Below are 23301 nucleotides of genomic sequence, written 5' to 3' on the forward strand. Positions count from 1 at the left end.
GTGGTTCCAATTCCTACAGTCGCCTTCATTTGGAGCAGAGACTAGAGTATAGAGATGCAAGGAGTCCACCTCTGGCTCCCTCTGGCCGCTGCCCCCATGGAGCCTGTCTAACTCGGCAGAGTTGCACCCCGGCGACCGGGAAGCCCTGAGACAACCAGGATCTGGCTGATGAGCAGCTTTTCAGGCGTGATTTTCTTGTCTCATCTCTGTTTCTTCCTCCTCCAGGAGAAATGGGCCCCGTGAGGCAAGCGTGACCCTCAAGTCCAGCCCGCCAGCCCGACGCCCGGCCGGGAGGACAGCGCCATGGCTGGAGTCGTGGAGCAGAAGAGCGGGCTGGTGCACAGCAAGCTCGGCGAGGCCGGCAAGAGGAATGGCCTGATCAACACCAGAAGCCTCGTGTCTGAGAGCAGAGATGGGCTGGTGTCCGTGTACCCGGCACCCCAGTACCAGAGCTGCCGGATGGTGGGCAACGCGGCACCGGCCGCCCCGGACAACAGCAGGAACAAGCCGGTCCAGCAGCTGCTGGACCCCAACACCCTCCAGCAGTCGGTGGAGTCCCTCTACCGGCCCAACATCATCCTCTACTCGGAGGGCGTGCTGCACCCCTGGGGGGACAGCGTGGCGGCCGACTGCTGTGAGACCACCTTCATCGAGGACCGGTCGCCCGCCAAGGAGAGCCTGGAGTACCCCGACAGCAAGTTCCTCGACCTCTCGCCCGAAGACATCAAGATCCACACGCTCTCCTACGACGTGGAGGAGGAGGGGTTCCAGGAGCTGGAGGTCAGAGCGCGTGTCTGTCATGGGCCTTCGGGAGCAGGGTGTGGGGCTCCGGCGGGATACGAGCGCCAGGCAGAAGTCGGGGCGTGAAGCCAATGTGCGCAAGTGCAGGGAAACCGAAGCCTTCTGGGTGCCCTTCACTCAGAACATTGATGCGGGGACGGAGAAAGAGCTGAGGACCAGGACCCGGGGGGCTTCAGCAGAGATGCTGGTCAGAGAGGGCACAAGGTCACAGCCGTCGGACAGGGCTGAGATGGATTTAACGGATGACAGTGCTGAGAGGGGGTGGGGCTCTGCTCACACCCCGCCCACAAGGGAGACCGGTCACTGGCAAAAGCGAGCCGGGGAGGGGGGCTCATGGTCCTAGGGCCACACAAGGCTGGAAGTACACGTGTGGGGACAACTTGGGATGTTTTTGCTGCTACGTGTGGTTTACTCAATTTGACATTCCAGAGCGTCTACTAAGGATCATTGGAATAGCTGAAACCTGCTGGAAGAAACAGTTGAAATTGATAGCATAAGTGACAGACGAGCTGAATTATCGCAGGGTCCCGTCTCCCATAGGGCAGGCCCAGGCGTCAGATCACATGCCCAGAAACGTGCGTGTTGGCCGGGGTGTGACGCACGGCCACCCCCGTGGAGGGCGAGGGTGAGGCTGCAGTGGTCTGAGCCCTGGAGGCCAGCGCCCAAGCCGGGGGGCAGTCATTTTGCTGCTGTGAGGCCAGAGGGGGTTCCTCCAGGACATGCATGGCAGGGAGAGAGGGGCCGGTTTCTGTCAGTTGGGAGGGAAAGACCTTTAGGAGGAAGCGTGTGGTCAGAGGGAAAGGAAGTTGGTTTCCTACTTTGATAGGTGAGAACTTTTTGTGGGTGGAGGGAAATGTCCAGGGCAGAGGATGCCGGGGGGGCGGGGGAGGGGGCAGGAGTTGGCGTCCAGGCAGAAGTCTGGTCTTTCTCAAGCAGTCCACACAAGGCTTGTCTGAGAAGGTTACCAAGTCCAAGTGCTCTAGGTGGAAGAGGATGGGATGAGGGCCCACGTGGGGGAGGGTCATGGAGCTGGGGGAGGGTGAGGACCCTCAGGGCGGTGACTCAGGGGAGCGACCATCCTGGAAGAGACAGCCAGCGTCTGGGGCAGGGGGGTCCGTGTGCAGGTGTGGTCAGGCCTGAGCGCTGTGACCTTCCTCGTGACGGGCGGCCACCCTTCAGCAGGGGAGGCTCAGGGCAGAGCAAGCTCATTGCTTCCTGCCTGCAAGCTGGGAGAGGCAGGAGAGAGCAAGGGAGGGTCTCGAGTAGACTCAGTCCCACTGCGGGGGCCCAGACTGGGGAGAAGGTCAGTGAGGTCACAGGGAACTGGTGGGCCCAGGAGACCAGGGGCGTCAGGACCGGAGGTAAAACGAGAACGAGAAGCAGCTGGAGAGGTGGTTTTAGCAAACAGATATTCAGAAATGGAAAACAAAATGTGCTTTTGTAGCAAACCCTGTGAACAGAGCCCCTGAAACCAGCTGACGGGGAGTGGAGCAGAGGGCAGCTGTCGGAGGCCGTCGGGAAGACCAGCACAGCCCGGGGGACCCTGTCAAGGGGCAGAGCGGGGGTGAGCTCGGGCCAGTGCTGAAATCTGAGAAAGTTGGGCGAGTGCTTTAGCTGCCATTCAGGAGCCTCTGTTCAGCGTCCACTTTTACCAAGGTCTGGGGTTTTGCCTAAAGCCAAAGTGTAAGTGCTGCATGGAATTTAGGAAGCAGACATACAAAGATGCAATTTCAGCGAAACGCGGCAGTTATGGTGATGCAAATCCGCTGCTCCGAGAGCCTCCGAAGGAGAGGCTGACCCCCGAGCTCAGCGTGGGGCTCAGTTGTGGCTGCAGAGGAGGCGCCCGGTTGCACCTGGCCGGGGAGAGAGAGACCCTCCGGCAAGAAGGTTCATCGGGGTAGGGGGTGAGAATCAAAGGGACGTCGTGAGCAGATGACACACAGAGGTGTCCAACCTAGATCTGCGGGAACAGAGAGGGGTTAGACCTGGTGGGGCTGGGAAGGCAGGACCAGGAGGACGTGGGGTCCTGTCCCTGAGGACCTCACTGCTGTCTCGGGGAGACTGGATTTTAGGCGGGGACACAAACCCAGAGGCTTGGAGACAGGAGGGACCGTAACAGGGTCAAGAAGAGCCCCACGGAGGGGCGGGGCCGAGACTGGGAGCCCAGCCTGTCTGCAGCTCCAGGGGTGCCGCCGTGCAGGCTCGTGTGTAGGGGATCCCGGGGGGTTGGGGCTGTTTCAGGTAAGGGTGCATCGTCAGAGCTGCTCTGGCTGCAGAGCAGGACGAGGGGCCTGTCATAGAAGAGGATGAGAGAATCAGGGCAGCATTACAAGTGAACAGATGCTCAGGACGTAGTACCTGCCATTGTCCGGAGGAGATAGGAAAGAAGGGTCGGGGGGCCTCTCTGTGCACACAGGGTCCCAAACCCCCCATCGGCCAGGCTGGCTGGTACAGGATTTTCAGCTTTGTCACAAGTTCTTAGAAATCAGCCCCAGCACATAACATCCCCAGCAGTGAAAAGTGGGGGACACTTAGTAGACTGAAAACGTAGAGGTAGCTCCTTCATCACTCGTGTGGGCTTCAGGCCTCCCCTCTCTCTGGTCACATCCTACATGCAGGAAGTGTTCCGTTTTCCCATTCCATGAAAAAATAACGGGCATGTACGCATTAGCATTTGCTGTGTAACGAATCTCCCCCAAATCGGTGGCTTCTAACAGCCCCGTGAGCTCGTGATTCTCGGGGTCAGCATTCTGCAGGGGTCTCAGCTGGATGGAGGCTGCTCTGCTGGGCTTGCCGGGTTCCCCCACTGGCCTGAGCCTGAGAATGTGGGCTGGGCTATTGGCCCGGGTGACAGAGGTGACAGGACCACATGCCTCTCTTCATGTGGCCGCCGTGGTGGGGATTCCGGGAGCAGAGAGCGGGGTGAGCAGGGAGCCAGGGCTTTTCAAGTCTCTGCCGTGGAGCGCACGTTACACATCTTATCTTCCAAAGCAAGTCACATGGCCAAGACCAAAGTCTGTGTGGGAGGGGCTGCTCAGGGTGACAGGATAGGAACATGCCAACCACAGGGCCAGGACTGCAGCAGCTCCCACAGAGCAAGCATCACTTTTTAAGATCATCGAATTGAACAGAATGAGAACAGTCCTGGTCGTATTGTAACTCAAATTAAAAAAACATGGTCCGTACGGATGTGGGGCTCTTCCCAGAAGGCAGCTCTACTTCCGATAAAAGGGAAAATGTGGTTTTGACTCCTTGGGGAGTTCCGTGGCTTCACTCAGTCTACAGTAGATCGATTCTGTTTACTGGAAATCACAGTTTTCAGAGAGCTTTGCCCTGGTAGGAGCAGGGCCCTGTCACCAGAGCCTTTCCTCTGCCCCCATCTCTGCCTGGACTTGTCCAGCGCTCGGAGTGGAGGTGGCCTGGTCCAGACGGGTCCGCTCACTGGGCGCACATCTGTAGGAGCTCCTGCAGCTTCATTTGCCTCTGGGGCGGTGGTGCTGGCGTGAGCGTATCTGCAGCTGATTGAAAGCATCTTGTGCAGAGGCCTCGGCCACGGCATTTGCCGTGCGCTGCCCGGAGAGTGGGAGCCCGTCACAGCAGAGAGTCAGCCTGGGGAGTTGCAGGGGTGCAACGGGATGGAGGGTGACCGGGCAGGCGCCTCGGGGGCCCTCGGGACGCTCTGCGTACACGATCTGGGGCCTCCTCCTGGTACCCGACCGCAGCTAAAACCACAGCTCACGGGGCCCCAACCGCAGGAAATCACGTCTCCTTTTCACACAAACCAACTCAAGCAGAGAGATTTCAGGCACAAGTAATAAAGCAGTTCTGCAAAATATAAAACTTGAGCTTAAAGTTATGAAATGAAGTGGGTGCGGGTCAGGGCTGGAGGGGCCTCATTGCATGTTGAAAGGCTGATTGTCACCCTTTTGTGACAAAGCCAAGCCTCCAGCATCCATTGGAAAGCACATGGGATGTCGTCACCGGGAAATAGTGACACGGGAGGAAAGCAGAAGGCGACGCGTGTTTCTGGAGCATCTTCCTGTACTAGCCCCTCTGCTCACCCTGCCTTCTGATCCCGGCAGCCACACTGGGCGACAGGCTCTGTCCCTAACACTGCACATGAGAGGTGGAAGCTTGGAGGGGTCCCAGGTGGCTCTCCTGGCGTCAGACTCCCGTGTCCTGATGGCGATACTCTGTGGTCCCTGAACGGCTGTTTCAGACACAGCCACCTCCTCATGTCTGAGCCCACACCTGGGCTGTCCAAGCCCTGAGTCTGCCCTCCCGTGAAAAACCAGAAACCTATTGGGAGAGACAGGGGTTCACACTCAGGGTAGCACCTTGCAGAGGCCTCTTTCACACACAGGAACGAAGCAGGGAGGACTCGCAGACATTTGACGAAAACCCCAAAGCGTGAATGAGGCAGAGGAACAAAAATAGAAGAGTGGACCCAGAGGAAACTGAAATTACTCAGAAAATAATAGGCAGTGTTTTAACCACGATCATAGCGTCCTATGAGGATGTGAGAGGCTGCTCCGGGGTGGGGCGGGGAGGCCGGGTCTCGTTTGGTTTGTTTGTCTTGTACCTGGGCTGGACCCTCACGTGCGCTGGTGACAGAGGTGGTGAGTGGGGGTCCTCGCCTCGCTCCTGGTTCGGGGTCAGTGCTCAGACTCAGATGAAGGATCATGTTTTTGAGGCTCTTAATCAGGTGCAGGGAGCAGCCTTTGTCAAGACTTGGTTAAACAGGAGTTTTTTAAATATACAAAATGGCAAATGCTGGGAATTTTTGTCCTTTATTGTATTTATGTGACCTATTATATTAACTGATTTTCATATATTAAACTACCCTTACATTTGGGGATAAATCCCCCATGGCCATGGTGTTTGCTCCTCTTTAAATATGGCTGGATTTAATGTGCTAACAACTTGGTAAGGATGTTTATTTCTGTGCCCGTGAGGGGTCTTGGTCCTTGACAACTACAGCTTTCTTTTCTTGTCTTTTTCTGGCTTTGGTGTCAGGGTGACCCTGACCTCATAGGATGAGTTGGGAAGTGTTTCCTCCTCTTCTCTCTGAAAGACTCTGCCCAGCACTGGTACGTTTTCTTCTCAGGTATTCATTCATATTCACAGTGAAGCCATCTGGGCCTGGGCTCTTCTCTGTGGGAAGATTTTTGATTACTGATCAGACCTGATTTCTCTATGATTTTAAAGCAAATCTAGGTTTTCCTTTCTTCTTGACTCAGCTTTAGTCATTTGTGTCATTCTAGGGATTTGCCCGTTTTATCCAAGTTACCTAATTTGTCAGCATAACATTGTCCATGATATTCCATTTAAATCTTCTCACTTTCTATACAGTTGGCAATGTCTCCTCTTTCCCTGCCTAGTTTTGGTGAGTTTCCATTTCTTCCTTGCGCAGTCTCAGTCTAGCCAAAGGTTTATACATTTCCTTGATCTTTTCAAATATCTGTCGTCTGTTTCCATTGGTTTGTCCTTGCTGCTCGGTTTTCCATTTCTATGATTTTCACTCAGATATTTATGATAATTTCCTCTCGTTTCCTATGGGCTAAATTTGCTCTTCTTTACCTAGTTTCTTAGTTACTGATTTGAGATTTTTCTTCCTTCGTAATATATGTATTTAAAGCTGTAACTTTCGAACACTGTTTTAACTGCCTGCTATAAATTCTGATATGTTTTTTCATTTTCGATTTAGTTCAAAATATCATCTAATATGTGATTATTTATTTATTTTCTTAATGGGTTTTTATTTATTTATTTATTTTCTTAATGGGTTTATTTATTTTCTTAATGGGTTTATTTATTTTCTTAATGGGTTTATTTATTTATTTTCTTAATGGGTTTGTTTATTTATTTATTTTCTTAATGGGTTATTTATAAAAGTGTTTTTGTGATTTATTTATTTTCTTAATGGGTTATTTATAAAAGTGTTGTTTAATTCCCAAATTTCAGGGATTTCCCACACTTTTCCTATCATTTATTCCTAACTTCATTTCATATGGTTGAATAACATAGTTTGTATAATTTCTCTTCTAATTTTATTGAGATGTGATGTGTGGCCTAACGTACGGTGTGTTCTGGGAAGTGTGCCTTGTGCATTTGTGAAGGAACTTGTATTTGTCGTTGTGTGAAGGACCCATGAATGCTTGTTGACTTGAGTTGGCCATGCTGTTCACGTTTTCTGTCTTTGTTGCTTATCTCCCTGGTCGTTTCATCAGTTTTGTCAGCTTTTGCCTCATGTATTTTGGGCTCTATTGGTTGGTGCGTGTACCTTTATAATTGGTATATGTTGCTGGAATATTGACCATTTTTGTCTTCAGGTCTATTTTGTGTGGCATTAGTATAGCTGCCACAGCTTTCTTATTATTACAGTTTTCACGAGGTATCTTTTTCCATCATTTTGCTTTGAGTTTATTTTTGTCTCAGAATTTATAGTGTGTCTCTATAGAGAACACATAGGTGGGTCTTGTTTTTTTTAATTGTCTTACAATCTCTGTCTTTTGATTGGAGTATTTAATCCATTTGCGTTAGCTGTAATTTTTTATATGGTTGGATTTATGTCTGCCATTTTGATTTTTGTTTTCTACGTGTTTCTTGGTTTTGTTGTTGTTCCTCTTTTTCTTCTTACTGCCTTTTGGTGGCAAATATGCGTTCGCACAGCCTCACATCAGCCTGGGATGTGAGGAGAGATCCCCAGGCCCCCGTGGTCCTCTCCCTTCCAGGAGCTCCTTGTTAAATTCTTGAGTCATCCTGCTGTCTGCCACTTGGCCCAACCAGGACTAGAGCCATAGTTTGGGAGAGCTGCAAGATTTCCAATTTGTACCTGGGACTGGAGTTTCCACTCTGTGCTCCCCAGTCAATTCAGCTCCTTCTAGCAGTGAAGCTTCTGGTCTCCAAGGGTAGCCCCACCCTAGCAGAAATACTTCATGGCCAAGCTGGTGGTGGATTTGGATCAGCCCAGAGCAGGAACACCCCAGACTCACACTGTTCTGGCTCAGAATTCAGCAGTGGTTCGTAAGCACACGCCCCCCAGTTTATCGTTGGCCCTGGGTCAGTGCAGAGTGCCCTGACAAGGCCGTTTGGACAATTCTGTTCAGTCATTTCTCCGGGACAGGATTTGCCTGCCTCCCGGCTCTGTTATACCCGAAGTTTTGCAGGATATTATTTGAACTGCTAGATGCATTTTCCAACAGGCACTAGACATGGACAAGAATATGTTCAAATGCCCACAGATGGCTGGTGGTTAGGTTAAGAATTTTAATCGAATTAATTATCTTTAAATAATATGACGTATATCCACTTACAGCATTAGGAAATTAAATTACTCATTTTCCTCCCTTGAGACAGTCTGTAAATAAAGAAATGTATTTAGAGATTCCAGTTTCTTTGGATCTATGCGTGGGTCATTCGCACTGGAAATCTGTTTTATTTCCTATAGTCACGTCTTACCTAGCCCTCTTCAAGCTGCAGCTCATTCTGTAAAGAGGCCTGTGGGAATAACTTCTCATCTCGAAATTAAATTTACCTTTACGGAGTAAATATTTTGAGGGCATCCTACATACTCATGATTTCCAAAGACAAATTCAAAAATATTGTGTGAAATACAAGCATGATTGGAACAGCAGTGCGCTATTTACCGGTTTAATTTTCGATGTCAAGGAAAACTCTCATATAAATGTGGAACTTGCGGCACGTTTCTTACAAAATAAAAATCAATATCTTTATATTCTCATCTCACACGTGCCAGGAAAAGGCACTGGAGCGTGTAATTATAGCCGTTTGATGAGGAGAGAACCTCTGAGGTAATAAATCCATCTGTCATAAGAACACAAGGGGATCATTCGTCACATTTCCCTGAAACACTTTCCGATAAGCGGGAGCGTTGGGACATCAAACCAAATTTGTATGCCAAGGAAATAAAAGCCTTTTTACTCATTCAAGCTCACACTGATCTCTCGGCGGCGGCTCCTGAGCCCCTGCTCAGAATTGCAAGTGGGAGAGAGCCATCCGTGTATCTGTGGCCACCTGGAACTGGAATCTTTCATCGTTGTAAGACTACAATTATTGTAATGAAATCAGCTTTTACGTATTTACAGGTAGCTGTGAGCTGAATGTGCTAACACGGTAAATGTGACTTGAATAACAGTGAAAGGCAGGCCTGTAACTTTTGTGAATCTCTTCCATACTCAGTTTTGAACAAATACCAGTAAAATTTTGTTCTAAACCAAATTGTGGTTTAATAAAGTTCCCCCACGCTTAGCCAAAGGTCCACCTATTTCAAGCAATACTCATGTAAACAAAACTCGGTACCAAGAGGATCCTTTGGAGTCCCCGAGGGGCAAATTTGCTCGACGGTGCATGAAACGTGTCTCCTCACGGGCCTGCCGCTAACTCCTGCATTCAGCGACCTCCAGGTGTGCAGAAAACGCTCTTCATGGCCTGGAGCCCAGGGAATGCCATTTAACCTTGGCCCATGGTAACCAAAACCTCAGCTCCCACCTGCCACATCATAATGTCATAATGACATTATGTCATAAGAAAGTTTGTGGGAAACCGTCAGCATTCAAGTTTGTTAGAAGAAGCACATCCTTTGAATTCAAAGTATTGGTGATGACCACGTCCTTTTTAAGGGAATCGTAGGAAGTGTCACCTCCATATTATGGTCTGTTCAGCTTTCTGTCCGTCCCGCTGCTGGGGAAACAATGGCAGAATAACCACAGAAATCCAGGACGAGCCCAACTTCATGACTGCCAATACTTTCCACTTTTTCCCTAACAAACCATTTCACGGCGTTCCCTAAAAACAGAAGGAAAAGCTCACAGGACTGACACACAGGTAGTTTGGGTGCATTGTGAATTCTGAGATGCAAAAAGAAACTAACACGGGGGAGGCAGTGCAGGTGGCCGGCACTCGTGGGCTGAGGTTAAGCTAGGTTTTTGTTAACAAGAGGCATTTGGCTGGTGCGAGAATCATCAGATCGTTCAGACCGTTAGCAGGTGAGGGAGACTCCATCGTTCCGGATGCAGCGCCTGCACACCCTCCTCGTGGCCCCGGGCAGCGGGTGCTCGGTGCCGATACTCACCTGGAGGAAACAGACACGGAGGCAAGAAAGAGGTCTCAGTGTGCAAAGTACTGAGGATTCCCATCCGTCGGGCTTGTCTCCAGGGAGGGTGCCGCCCCGCTTCACAGGTGGGAGGAAGCGGGATGGCCCCACTTGGCCTGGCCTGGGTGTCGGCAACGGTCCCAGAAGGAAGGCTGTTTCCTCCTGGATAATGAAAACCACGCTGCGCACCACAGCCCCGTCACTGGAGAAACACGAGGCCAAGTTAGGAAAACAGCCTTTGTCCAGTTAAAGAACAAATCCACACAGCAGGATGTGTGTGCTGTTGAGAGCAGTGTTAGTGGGAAAATGTTCCCTTTGCACGGTTCATCTGAGGCACCTGTAAGTCTTCGTGTCGTAGGAAGCAAAATGTACGCCAGCCTGCAGTGGTGCCGTGTGGACAAGCCTGGAAAGGTGAGAACCACCAGGGGGTCTGGGGGACGTCTGTGTCATCATCAAACAGGTAAAACTTGAGAAGTCAGGGAACATTCCTCAGAGTGGAAAGAAGTATATTGAGAAACAGAACACGTTGCTTGGAGTCATAACCTTACGTAAGACGTTACCCAGAGAGGTCTACACTGTAAAATGCAGGTTCAGGAAGGACTTAGCAGAGAAAGCAGTGGTGTTTCAGGGAGGCTTGGTGGTGGAGGAGGGTCAGGGATGCAGTGGAGGGACAGCTGTAACTTGAGGTCAGATCCCAGAGGATACCTGTCTCTCCAGCAAACCATCCCGTGCTCTGCTTGGCCCAGGCTGGGTGAAATCTGGACGTGGTTCAATATGGTAGATTGTACGGGATTTTCCTCTCGTGTTTCTTCTAGAAAATAGGGAGATTTTCAAGCCTTTGGTAAGCTAGTCAATTACTGTGTCTCCTCTTCTAGTACTTTTGCTTTGATCCCTTTGATACCTCGTTAGGTAGCAGATCACCCAAACTGAGTTAAATAAAATGCAGACACGCAGGGGCCCGTGAGCAGTTGCCTACCCCCGTCTCCTCGCCTCTCACTCTGTCCCCACCACCTCCAGCCTCCTGGTCCCCCTCCATTTCCCAGCTCCCAGGCGGCTTTGCAGCCCCCTCTGGACCCAGAGTGTTCTCTCCTCCCCTTCACTTGGCTGCCTTCTCGCCAGCATCCAGGTCGCAGTGCTGAGATGCCGTTGTTTGTGTGTGTGTGTGTGTGTGTTTACTTGATGATTTTCTGTCCTGTCGGACACGGCCGAGCCATCTTAGGCTGAGTTTCCCAGAAGCAGACGCAATGCAAGGATTCATGAGCACGTGATTTACTAGGAAACGTCCCCTGGGAGACCAGCCGGTCAGCGGGGGAGCAAGGGGCAGTGTGTCGAGAAAGGAGGGGGTTTCAGACAAAGCACAGAGGGGGCCCAGCCTGGCCTCAGGACCTGAGGTATGGGCAGTGCCCCCATGGCCCCGGGGACTGTGGGCAAGTAGATTTTAGCCTCCTGGGAAAGGAGCAGAGACAGGAGCTCCTGGATACGCCCCGAAGCTCATCACCGAGTGGGCACCTAATGATCCTTTGTGCCGATTGGTTTCTTAGTAAATGAATGACTGTCAGAGGAGCCCTCCTGGTCAGTGTCATGCTTTTTTCAATAGAAATGAAGCCAGACGCTACCTGTGTGAGCACCCAGGCTCCTTGAGGTCTTCCTGGTGAGCGTTTATGTGACCTCGACTTTGTTTAATGAGGTGCTTTAGAAAGTGTCCCACGTCAAGTGCACGGAGCAGACGAGGGACCCAGGCCTCTGGTACTTAGCGCCCCATAGGCCCTGCGGCAGCCCCGGGGCCTCCGTGTGGGACATCCTGGCAGCAGCTGACTCTGTGCTGAAACACAAGAGCAGACCATGTTTCCCACAAACCACAAAAACAAAGTCAGGCCCCAAGTAAGGACTAAGGAGAAAGCACGACATGAAGACTGTTATGAACACAGTGCCATCGGCATTTCATTAGAAAAGAGAGAAATAGTGAGGTTATTCTAGCCGGACAGAGCTGCCCCATAACTGCAGGGGGAAGGGAGGAGAGGAGCCGGTGCCCTGACAGCCCTGCTCAGCCCCTGGCCAGTCCTTGGTGTGTCCATGGGGTTGAGCGGGAGCAAAGCGCCCAGTGACAGCCATGCCACTCCTCTGGGGAGGACCAGCACCACGTCACAGGGACGTAGTCAGAGGTACTTCTTATGCACAAGGACAGAGAACAGAAGGACTGACGGTCAGTTTGTCATCATTGTTGTTTACTTGCTGAAGTGGATGTTTGTCCAGAGGTAGGTAGCAGGGCAGATAACCGGGGACGTTCCTGACACACGACGGTGGAGAGACACCCCACCCCCCACCAGCGATGGAGCATCCCCCGTGACTCCCCATCCAAACACCTCTCCTGAGCCTGGCAGCCTCCATGTGGGCAGGTCCCGGCTGGCTGGGGTGGGGCCTGGGCGTCTGCATTCCTGACGGTTCCCAGCAAGGCTGACACTGCAGCCCCTGGACCACACTGTGTGAGCAGTGAGCACAGAGAGCTCCGCTGACCAGTGGTCCAGGCGGCTTCTAACCCACCTCACAGACAGAGAAGGTACAAGACTCACCCTTTCTGGAAACGTTTCCCTCTCTAGAGATGGGCCGCCTCTGGTACCCGTTTGGATGCCTGAGGACCCATCCCTCCTTCTTCTAAGGATGGCCCTTAACACATGGAGACAATGCTCACCCCCAACCCTGCCCTCCCCAGGGTCCCCCTCTTCCCGGTAGGGCATCGCTTTACTCTCCTCACCATCCTGGTCGCTCTGAATCCCTCTTGAAATGAGTCGAGAAATGGATAATCCAGAGGTGATCTGCCCCCTGTGAAGCAGACTGGAGGTCCCTGACCTCCTCACAGCTCTGTCCTTTGTTCCAGCTGGAACTGTCCCCCCCATGACAGCCCCATCTGCTGTCCTTAGCACGGGCTGGGTGCCCACAGGAGGCCAACCACTGATCTGCCGGCTTTGAGTCCTTTCTCATAACACCTGGAGTCCACCTGGCGGGCAGAGCGTCTACATTTGGGAGGCGGAAGCTAAGGTAAGGGTGACAGGGATTTGCAGGAGAGTTTGTATGGAGCCAGCTGCCACGTAATGGAGAGAACAGGCACTTCACCAAGGAGGAGATACAAATGGCAAATAAGCACACGGAGATGTTCAACATCACTACCTTCCGAGAAATGCAGACTAAAGCCAAGATGAAAGAGCACTGCACAGCCCTTAGGATGGCGGAATGCCAAGAACTGACACCACCAAATGCTGGTGAGGATGCAGAAGCGGGAAGGCCTCTCTGGAAGACAATTGGTCATTTTCCTGTAAAAACACCAACACCGAACAACCCAGCAACCCCATTCCCGGGTATTTACTCTAAAGAAATGAAAACCTATGTTCACACAGAAACCTGCACGAATGTGTCACAGCCTTTATTAGTAAGAATCAAAAACTGGAATTAAACGCCCTTCGGTGGACGAACAGACGAACACACAGCGGCACCTCCCTATCGTGGAAAATCACGCAGGAACAAAACAGAGTGAACTGCTGATACCCCCAGCAGCCTGGGTGACCCTCGGGGCCTCATGCTGAGGGGGCTGGTCGAGGGTCTTGCATTGGACAGGGTCGGTGTCCTGATTTAGGTGCCGGGTCGTGCTTATGTAAGAGGTGGCGGTCAAGGACGTGGGACTCTGTTCTATCTTTGCAGTCCCTACAGGAACTCTGTTCTATTTTTGAAACTTTTATGTGAGTCTAAAATTGTTTCAAAGGGTATGTGTAAGTGTGTGTGTGTATACACATATACATCTCTGTGACCAAGACTTAGTTGAAGAGTTTTTAGATGTGACATCACACCTCACACACACACACACACACACACACAGAGTGAAATAATCTATATGTATACATACATACACATATTGTATAAGGCCATCTTTAATGAATTTTAATACTCTATAATCTTCAAACTAACTAATATATAATTTAAATATCTGCTTTCATTTCAATAAAGCAGAATATTTCAGAACAGTAAATTGGGGAATTAGTGATTTTTTAAAAACGTCTGGTATCTGATGACCTAGAACAGCCCAGCCAGTACCTTGACATACAACCAGAGGTTTTCTGTAATGGGATCTTGCACAGAGGCAGACCTTGGTTTAGAAGATATTCTCATTCTTACAAACTAGGGAGCCCACCTGGGCCATAGACACATGCAAATGTGCAGGGCAGTGGCCATGGTCAGTGGCGAGGGGCTGAAGGGTGATGGGCTCTGGGGTCCCCGCTCCCAAGTTTCGGGCAGACGGCTTTCTCCTTGCTGCAGAGATGGGAGACGTAGCTCCAAGGGCCTCACACTGTACAGGGGCTGGTGCCTTTGGCCAGTACCTGATGCTATGAGAAGATGAAGGAGAAATCGAACAAGCCAGGCGGGGGATCCACAGTCTGCCCTCACCGGAGCAGCACAGACGTGACTCCCACTCAAGCCAGAGAGGCTTCTGGAGCCTAGGGTGGAGGGCATGCAAGGGTCCGTGGAGGGAGGTGGCCACCAGCCTCTCAGAGGAAGGCACGTGGTTCCCACCTGCCCCTCCCGTGGCACCAAGTAGCTCCTGTACTTCCTCGGGAGTCAGGGCCTTTCTGGTGGGTGGGCGGATGGGTGAGGACAGGTGGATGGACGTTGTATCCCCATAGCTTGTTCCTGGGAGGTACGTGCTCCACCGGGCCCTCCACCCTCCTCGCCTCTCAGCCGAGGGCAGCATCCCTGTGGGCCCTAGTGAGCCACCCCCTGCCAGATTCGCCCGGGAGACCTTTGCGACCTGGGCCCCGGTGATGGGCAGCGCAGCCTCCTGACTGCTCAATGCCCCAGCTTTGTTCCAGAAGTCGCCTTGGGCTCCGCAGGCCTCTGAGCCCCCGAGGGCAAGTGTGTGACATCCAACACTACTAAAAGTGTGCCAGACAGAAAGTGTCAGACAAGATGTCCTTTTACCCCTAAAGTAGCTTCTCTGTGGAAACATAAAAAGGACGAACTTGATGAAATACCAGTGTAAAATGAATTATTCATGTGTCATGAAAAGAGTGAATTTGATATTTTTTTCAGTTTTCCCTGCAATGCTCAGTGTTTCCATTAAAGCATAATGAAAAGAGAGGGAAAAGCGTATGCAACTTTTAATCCACGAAAGAAAGAAATTCAACTTAAAGTATAATTTTTTTCCTCCTAAAATGGCACACGTGTGAGAGGTTTTTTGACTTTCTATTTTCGAAATAATTTCGGACAGAAGAATTGCAAGAACGGTACAGACAATCCCTGTATATGGTTGTCACCCGGTTTCCTTCAGTCTTAACAGTTTACCGTGGGTGCGTTCCCATTCTCTCAATGTACATATGTTTTCCTGAGCTCTTCGCAAGAAAGTGTCAGACAAGATGTCCTTTTACCCCTAAATGAGCCAGTTGTATTTTCTAAAAACAAGTTCAGTTATAAAAGTCGGGAAATTAAAATCGTTACAATACCGTCATCTCATCTGTAGACCTTATGTACATTTTCCCAGTTCTTTCAACATTGTCCTTTATAGCAAAAGGCAAGGGTCAGGCCCAGAATCCAGTTCAGGAGCCCATCTTGCATCTTCTTGCTGTGCCTCTTTAGTCCTCTGTAATCTGGAACCTCCTCTCTCACCACCCTCATTCCCTTGACATGCTTGGAGAGTACAGGTCGGTTATTTCACAGGGGAGCCCTCCCTCTGGGTCGTCTGGTGATCCTGCTGCTTGGATTCAGGTGACGGCGCTCTGGGCAGGACCGCCGCGGAGGAGATGCTTGCCTCCCCGTATCGTGTCGCTGGCGTGTCCCTGGTGCACGTGCCCGTGACCAGTGGTGACTCCATCCCGTGCTGCAGGCGGTGCCTGCCAAGTGTCTCCTGGTTGAGCCACGTTCCTCTGGAATTGATAAGTGTCTTGTAGGAGGTGCTGTGTGAGGATAGGGCATCCTGCTTGTCACTGGTTCTTCACCTACTGGTCTTAACGTCCTTCACAAGCTCCTAACCCCACTGTTCCTTCTGTATTTATTAGCTGGCATTCAGCTGTGGGGAAGAGTTTTCCCTTCCCCCATATTTATTTGTAGGCATTTATTACTTCATTTCAGTCTGGACCATTGATTCTTACTTTATGGGTTCCTGTCCATCCGTTACGGTATATACTGTGTGTTTATTCTCACTTTGTTACAGATTTGACAGCAGGCGCCCCTTCTGGTTGGCTCTGTGTCCTTTTGACACAGCTTGTCAACCATTAGCCAGTTTATCATTATTTCCTGTGCAGAGAGCTGTCCCAGGTCTGCCTTGGATGCTGACGGCCCTGACCCTGAAATCAGCCGTTTCTTCAAAGCACCCTGGCTCCTTGTGTTGGAGAGCCGTGTCTAGAAACCAACATCCGGGCACTGGGTCTTCTCAGCACCTGGGGGGTGGGCGCGTTGTTCCCAGGCCCTCCGGCAGACTGAGCCAGGAGAAACGTGTAGCACATAGGTGCATAAACACACCTGTGTAACCATGTGTGTGTACACAGACATACTTATTTTTTATCTACTTATAGATAGATAGAAACTAACATCCTCAATCCAATCCAAACAGCTCACACCACTACCACACACTCTTTTTTCACCTGCGCTTTATCCCATGCGGTGGATGCCTCATAGTTTATGTAACCACTGGATGCCTCATAGCTTATGTAACCACTCTCGTTCGAATGGGCATTTAGGTCGTTTCCAATATCTTGCAATTACATACTAGGTTGCCATGAATAACCTTGAGCGTATGTATTTTTCTATTATTGGAGGTGAATCTTCAGAATAACACCTAGAATTGAGATTGCTGAACCAAAAACTCAGCACGTATTTAGTTGTGTTGCATGTCGACAGATCTGCTTCCTAAGGTGTCACAATTTGCATCCAGCCAGGCTGTGTGCCCACAGCCTAACTGACAGGATGGCTGGTTGTGCTTTTTCATCGTTGACAACTCGATAGGTGAAACATAGTATCTCGGTGTGGTTTTCATTCTCCTTTCTCTAAGTGAGGATGCACGTCATTCCACCTGGACCAGGTGAGGCCAGCAGAGCACCCAGGCCACAAAAGTTCAGATGCTGACCCTGCACTCACGTGAGTCAAGTCCTAGTTCAAACCAATCCAAACCCACGGTGCCAAAACTATCAATAACTTGGACTTTCCAACTGCAAACCGTAGGTGACCCTCTGGCAAACGTAACATAAAGGGGAAGCAAGATCTAAAGAAGCGACCATCACCTTACGCAGTTGTACATGGAGCTCTTGGGTGCAGAATATCACACGTGGAAATAATGCAGGTCTGAAGCAGGGATTCACATTTAGAAACGGGATCCACAGGTGATAAATCGACATGCCAGGGCTGGTCTCGGTTGTGACACCCACACCTGTGGTTGGTCCTGGAGGGCTGTGTCTGTGTGTATTTCCTGGTTTCTTGTCTGACGTGGGATGAGCCCTGGTCGCAGCAGTGGAAGGCGGCCCGCGCTCCACGCGGTCTGCTGGGGGCCCCTCCCCCACACCAAGTCCCCTCACTCCCTATAGCTCTGCGTGTGTACAGTGCTCACTCCAGGCCCAGGGCCTTTGCACGTGCTAGCCCCACCTCCTTACTGAGCAAGGGGCCTTCAGGGGGGAATCACAATTTCTTGGACAAAATCTGAAGTCCAGTGAACAACCTGATTATATCCACACTGTGCAAACAAAAACACGACAGTGGAAAAATAATATAATTTCCAACATAGACTGATTGCTTGCTACATGCAGGTTGGTTTTACCTGATGCATGTAGTGTTATTTTAAACCAGGTCTTCTGTCTTTGAAAACACACGATGTGTATTTGTTCTTTGTGCCTGTTTATTTGGAGGTAGAGGGGATTCATCATCCTGGATGTCCACGTTCCTGTGTGTCCCCATCTTCTCACACTCCCAGACGTTCGCTGAGTGTGGTGGTCTTGCCCTGGTTGAAGTTTTAGGGTGTCTTAACCCCCCAGTTCTTCCACAGCCTCTGCAACAGATGCTCTCAGCCCACCCCCAAGTATCAGCCCTGCAGGAGAAGCCCCCTGGCCTGGCCTTTGCCCACCTGAGGACCTTCTCTGGGCCCTGAAGCCTTCCCCGCAATGTGGGAGAACCTCTGCCCCCAGGCACTCGCCGAAACTTCCAGGAGGCGGTTCCCCGGGGGTTCCCTCTACCGCATGGCCCCCGAGGTCCCAGAGGGACCAGGCTCCAGGCGCCCACAGAGGACCTGCCTTGGTAAAACGCCCTTTACTGGCTCTGGTCTGGCCACGTCCCACCTCCCCTCTTCCCTGCCAGCATTTCCCATGGTCCTCTACCAAGAAAACAAGTGCACCCAGTCCTTGGCTCAAGATCTGCTTCTGGGGGAACTAAACTAAGACGGGTCCTGAGAACGTTTTGTAGGACTGTCCTCAGGACCCCCGAGCACTTCCAGATCAGAAGAAGGGCAAGTCTTAGAGGGAGCCTGTCATCGTAACCCAACCATCGGATTGAAGACCATAGCTGGTGAGAAAATGGTGTTTAAATTAATTCAGGAAAGTTGAGTAACAGCCCCCCGGTAGAATTTAGGGTACAGCGTGTTTAGATACTAAAATATGGCCCCCAGGTTCCATGCTGTTGAGCCCCCAGACCCCTGCACTTCTTTGCATCGATGACCCCATGTGAAATACACGGAGTGGGTCCCCAGCAGAGCCTGGTTTTGATTGATCTGATTGTGGGTAAAGGAGAGGCCAGTGGGCCTGAGGTGCCAGGGGAGCCCGGGCCAGAGGATTCTGCCGAGCGCTGAGGGATCTGGTCTTCCACAGCTCACTTGCCCACGGAAGACCCCCAAGTGGACACAAGTGGACAAGTGGGGCTACCCCAACAGTGCAGGTGAGGGAGTATGGCCCAGCGCCCTCCCTGCAAGGACTTCAGGGCTCACAACCCAGACAGTGGTCAGGAGAGGCACTTCCATCCGTGGCTGTGGAAGCTCCAGGTGTCAGCGGCACTCACCCACACTCCTCGCTCCTCCGACGTGGACGGGATGTTGCAGCCCCAGAACATCTGGAGGGTCTGTGACTGACACGAGGAGGATGGGGGGCTGCGTCCACCTGCCTTTGTCCTCGGTTCTGTCCATCAGCTGCCCTGGGTGAGACAGCCTTGAACCTGATTGAGTCACTATCCCCCCACTGTGGTCCCACCTGAGTGGACGGCTAGGACCTTAGGGCTCACAGGAAGGAGAGGAGCCTGGGGCAGCGGGGCTGACTGCCCACGTGGAATGAGGGCCCGGTTCCTCCCACGCGCTCTGGGCAAACCCTGGAGCCTGGCTTCTTCTCAGGTGCTGTCCATGTCGGCTAAGGGCACTTGGGAATTCTTCATGCATTCAACACGTGTGATGTTGGTACCTGCTATGTGCAGTCTGTGTGCTGTCCCATGCAATGGACACTGGCCACCTGTGCCACCTGAGGCCCTGGCAGGTGGTAGGGTGGCTGAGGAACTACGTCGGGCATCTTTGATTTGGGTAATTTAAGTAGCTCCGTGGGGCGGTGGTGCCTTGCTGGTCAACACAGACGTGGGCTCCGCGGGCTGAGGCCTCTGATCTTGACTCTCAGTGATCTGGTGGGTCTGACCTGCATCTCAGGGAGCCTGGGTGCTGTGCTGAGTTCCCATCCTGCTCTACCAACTGCTCCTTGGGCCCCCGATGCAATGTCTCCAAGCAGGGCCTCAGGGAAGCCCTGAGGGATCCCACTCCAGGGAGCATGGAGGGCGGGGGGACCCCCCACCGGTCAGCACATCTGTGTCTTGGTGAGTTTCACTGCCCAGTAACCTTGCTTATTGTAGAAAAACTATACCCCAGAAATGGAAAAAGAAAAAAAAACAAAAAGCACGGATATGCCCGCCATCCAGAAGCATCTTAATTTCTGACTTTCTGGAGGAAATATGACTTCTTCCACTTTCTACCCTGGTTTTTCCCTCGGTTATTACAAGCATCTTTCCAGGGCAATGAATAAACATCTACGTCATCATTTTCCATGACCACGTAGAGTCCTCTGTGATTTTGCATTTTTGAAGCAGTGTTGTCAGGAACATACGGTGCAGGCTCCACAGGGCCTCCTGATCCCGAGTCCATCCTGGTCTCCACCCACCGCCCCCACCCAGGCCACGCAGAGATGCTCCCCAGAATTAGCCAGCAGAGAAGGTCAGGGGATGAGGAGGGAGTGGGGTTCCAGGGAGCCAGGCGGTAGCAAGGGGACAGTGAGACCTTGAGAGAGACGAGGGACAAGGCCAAGCCCCTGCACCCCTTCACCCTCGGGGCTGTGCTCACAGGACTGATGTGCGTCCTGCGATTATCCTATTCAATCTTCCCGAGGAAGAAACCCCAGGGGACAGAGAGCCAGCTCCCTGCGTGGAGGTCATGGACAAGGGCAGACTGTGTGGGCAGTGGTGGGCTGGGGGAGGAGGACAGCAGCCCCTGTACTGCTCTGCCCCCTCATAGCATCTGTTCCTTCAACCACGTGAACTGTGAACGTCTCTGGAAGCGTCCACCCTGCCTTGCAGATATTCTAAGCTAATGCCCCATGAAGAGGATTTTCAGAAACAGCTGCTGTGCGTGGTGTGTTTTCTCTACTTGGTTTGATGGTGTCTCCGTCGCCACCCGCCCCCAGGGTCCTCCTCTCCTCTCCTCTTTCTGTTGGTGCGATGCCCATGGCCACTTGTACCCACAGCACTGCCGTGGATGGGAGGGAGATGGTACAGAGGGCTGGGCTGTTTTTGTCTGCCCTGTCATTTGTCTGAATTTTTTAAAACCTATTTTAATGAAAATTGACTAGTTATTTTGGTGCCATGTAGCCACAACTTTGCAGTTTACAGATGTGGTTCCCTTATGCTCTAAAGAAAAATCTGTGAAGACTTTGGGGGGGAACCTTTGCTTCACAGGCATGGGGGTATCATCTGAAGCTGTTTCCAAAGATGGGGGTCGACGCCCAGAAAGCCCTGTGTGGTTTGTGGCCTCAGCCCTCACCACACTGCTCTCTGATTGGGGAACTTGCCGCTGACCACCCTGGCCACTGGCCACCAACAGACCAGTCGAGAAGTGGTTATCAAAATCCCAGGGCCAAGGGGTACAGAGAGGACACCCCAGCTTTAGGCAAGAAGCAACTAAGGGCAGTGGGGTTGATTGGTGGCCAGACGCTGGTGTCCAGACAGCTGACAGCACAGAAGTCTGCAGTAAGCGGCCACTGGCCAGACGGTTCTGTAGTCTGGGGACACTGTAACCGCCCAGATCCCAGCAGTGTCCTTTGTAAAGTAGAAATGACAAGAGAAATAGCCACAGCAGCTATTTCCAGATTTGGAGTAAGATTCCAGCCAGCCCAAGTATTTAAACCCTTAGTAAACGAAAACAAAACCGAAAAACTCCACCGAAGCCAAAAGCCTGAACAAGTGCCCACAGACAGAGCTGTGGCTTGGGTGCATCCAGACCCGTCGAATGACGCGCATCCGCCGGGGGGTCTGTCCTTCGGCTCCGTCCTCCGTGTCTCTCGGGGGCCTCGGATCCCGCCCTGCAACTGTCGCTTCAGGGTCCCCTCCCCAGACCCCGTGCAGAGGGCCATCAGGGCAGATCGGCTGTTCCAGCCCAGCCTGAGGCTCCGAGCGCTGTGCTCCCAGAGTGGACACCGTGGGCCTCCTGGGCAGCTCGTCCTGGTGACCCTGCCTGGCCTCCTTCACCTGGATTGAAGGTTCTGGCCTCCCTGCGGGCCGGCAGATGTGCGTCTGCCCCTCAGCCCTCAGACCCCAGATCCCACCGAGCGAGATGCCTCCCTGAAGGCTGCTCCTTCCCTCTCTGCAGCAGTGAGGATGGGCCTTTCCCTTTCCCTTTATTGTTTGAGAGGTGTTGCTGCAGAGGAAAGACAGGAATTCCGCAGACCTGGCCCAGCGGAGGGGAGGCTGCAGGGTCCTGGAAAGATGACCCCAGGGATGGTGACCAACCAGGGCAAGCGCCTGCCCTGCAGGAAAGAGCTGGTCCTCACTGGGAAGGGATGCCTGGGATTGGGACCCATGGGGTGCATGCATGTGTGTGTCTCTGTGTGTGTGTGTCTCTGTGTGTTTGTGTGTGTATGTGTGTGTCTCTGTGTGTTTGTGTCTGTGTGTGTTTGTGTGTGTCTCTGTGTGTCTGTGTGTGTGTATCTCTGTGTGTCTGTGTGTGAGTCTGTGTGTGTCTGTGTGTGTATTTGTGTGTCTGTGTGTGTGTCTGTGTGTGTTTGTGTGTCTGTGTGTGTATGTGTCTGTGTGTGTCTGTATCTGTGTGTGTCTGTGTGTGAGTCTGTGTGTGTCTGTGTGTGGATTTGTGTGTCTGTGTGTGTGTGTCCATGCATGTGTCTGTGTGTCTGTCCATGCATGTGTATCTGCATGTGAGTCTGTGGGTGTGTCTGTGTGTGTTTCTGTGTCCGTGTCTGTGTACCTGTGTGTCTGTGTGTCTGTGTGTGAGTCTGTGGGTGTGTCTGTGTGTGTTTGTGTGTCCGTGTGTGTGTCTCTGTGTCCGCGTGTGTGTGTGGGTGTGTGTCTGTGCCTGTGTGTGTGTGTCTGTATCTGTGTGTGTGTGTTTCTGTGTGTGTGCCTGTGTGTGTGTGTGTGTCTGTGTCTGTGTGTGTGTCTGTGTATCCGTGTGTGTGTCTGTGTCCGCGTGTGTGTGTGGGTGTGTGTCTGTGTCTGTGTGTGTGTGGGTGTGTGTGTGTCTGTGTGTGTGTCCGCGTGTCTGTGTGTGTGTGTGTGTGTTTCTGTGTGTGAGTCTGTGGGTGTGTCTGTGTGTGTTTGTGTGTCCGTGTGTGTGTCTGTGTATCTGTGTGTGTGTCTCTGTGTCCGTGTGTGTGTGTGTGTCTGTGTGTGTGTGTTTCTGTGTGTGTGCCTGTGGGTGTGTGTGTGTGTGTGTGTGGGTGTGTGTGTGTCTGTGTGTGTGTGTCCGTGTGTCTGTATCTGTGTGTGTGTGTGTTTCTGTGTGTGTGCCTGTGGGTGTGTGTGTGTGTCTGTGTGTGTGTGTGGGTGTGTGTGTGTCTGTGTGTGTCTGTGTGTGTGTGTGTCCGCGTGTCTGTATCTGTGTGTGTGTGTGTGTGTGTTTCTGTGTGTGTGCCTGTGGGTGTGTGTGTGTGTCTGTATGTGCCTGTGGGTGTGTGTGTGTGTCCGCGTGACTGTATCTGTGTGTGTGTCTGTGGGTGTGTGTGTGTGTCTGTGTGTGTGTGTGTGTCTGTGTGTGTGTGTGTGTGTGTGTGTGTGCGCGCACATGTGGAGGGCAGCTGGGTACTGTGTGGACAGTACATCACCCACTTCCATCCTGGGCCCCTAGAGAAAGTCCCTGTTTGAGATTGGGGTGAGCCCCTCCAAATTCACCT

General features: G+C 52.0%; 1 protein-coding gene across 1 annotated transcript in view; it reads left to right on the forward strand.

Annotated features, from left to right (window-relative positions):
* Positions 1 to 303: 303 nt before the first annotated feature.
* SYNDIG1 (synapse differentiation inducing 1) overlaps positions 304 to 23301 on the forward strand; it is a 56694-nt gene continuing 33696 nt past the window's right edge. Inside the window, exon 1 of the mRNA XM_065893598.1 lies at positions 304 to 780. Within this exon, the coding sequence (XP_065749670.1) occupies positions 304 to 780 (477 nt within the window). The remainder of the gene's footprint in view (positions 781 to 23301) is intronic.

This window comes from Phocoena phocoena, chromosome 15 (genome assembly GCF_963924675.1).
Source record: "Phocoena phocoena chromosome 15, mPhoPho1.1, whole genome shotgun sequence".
Lineage (NCBI taxonomy): Eukaryota > Metazoa > Chordata > Mammalia > Artiodactyla > Phocoenidae > Phocoena > Phocoena phocoena.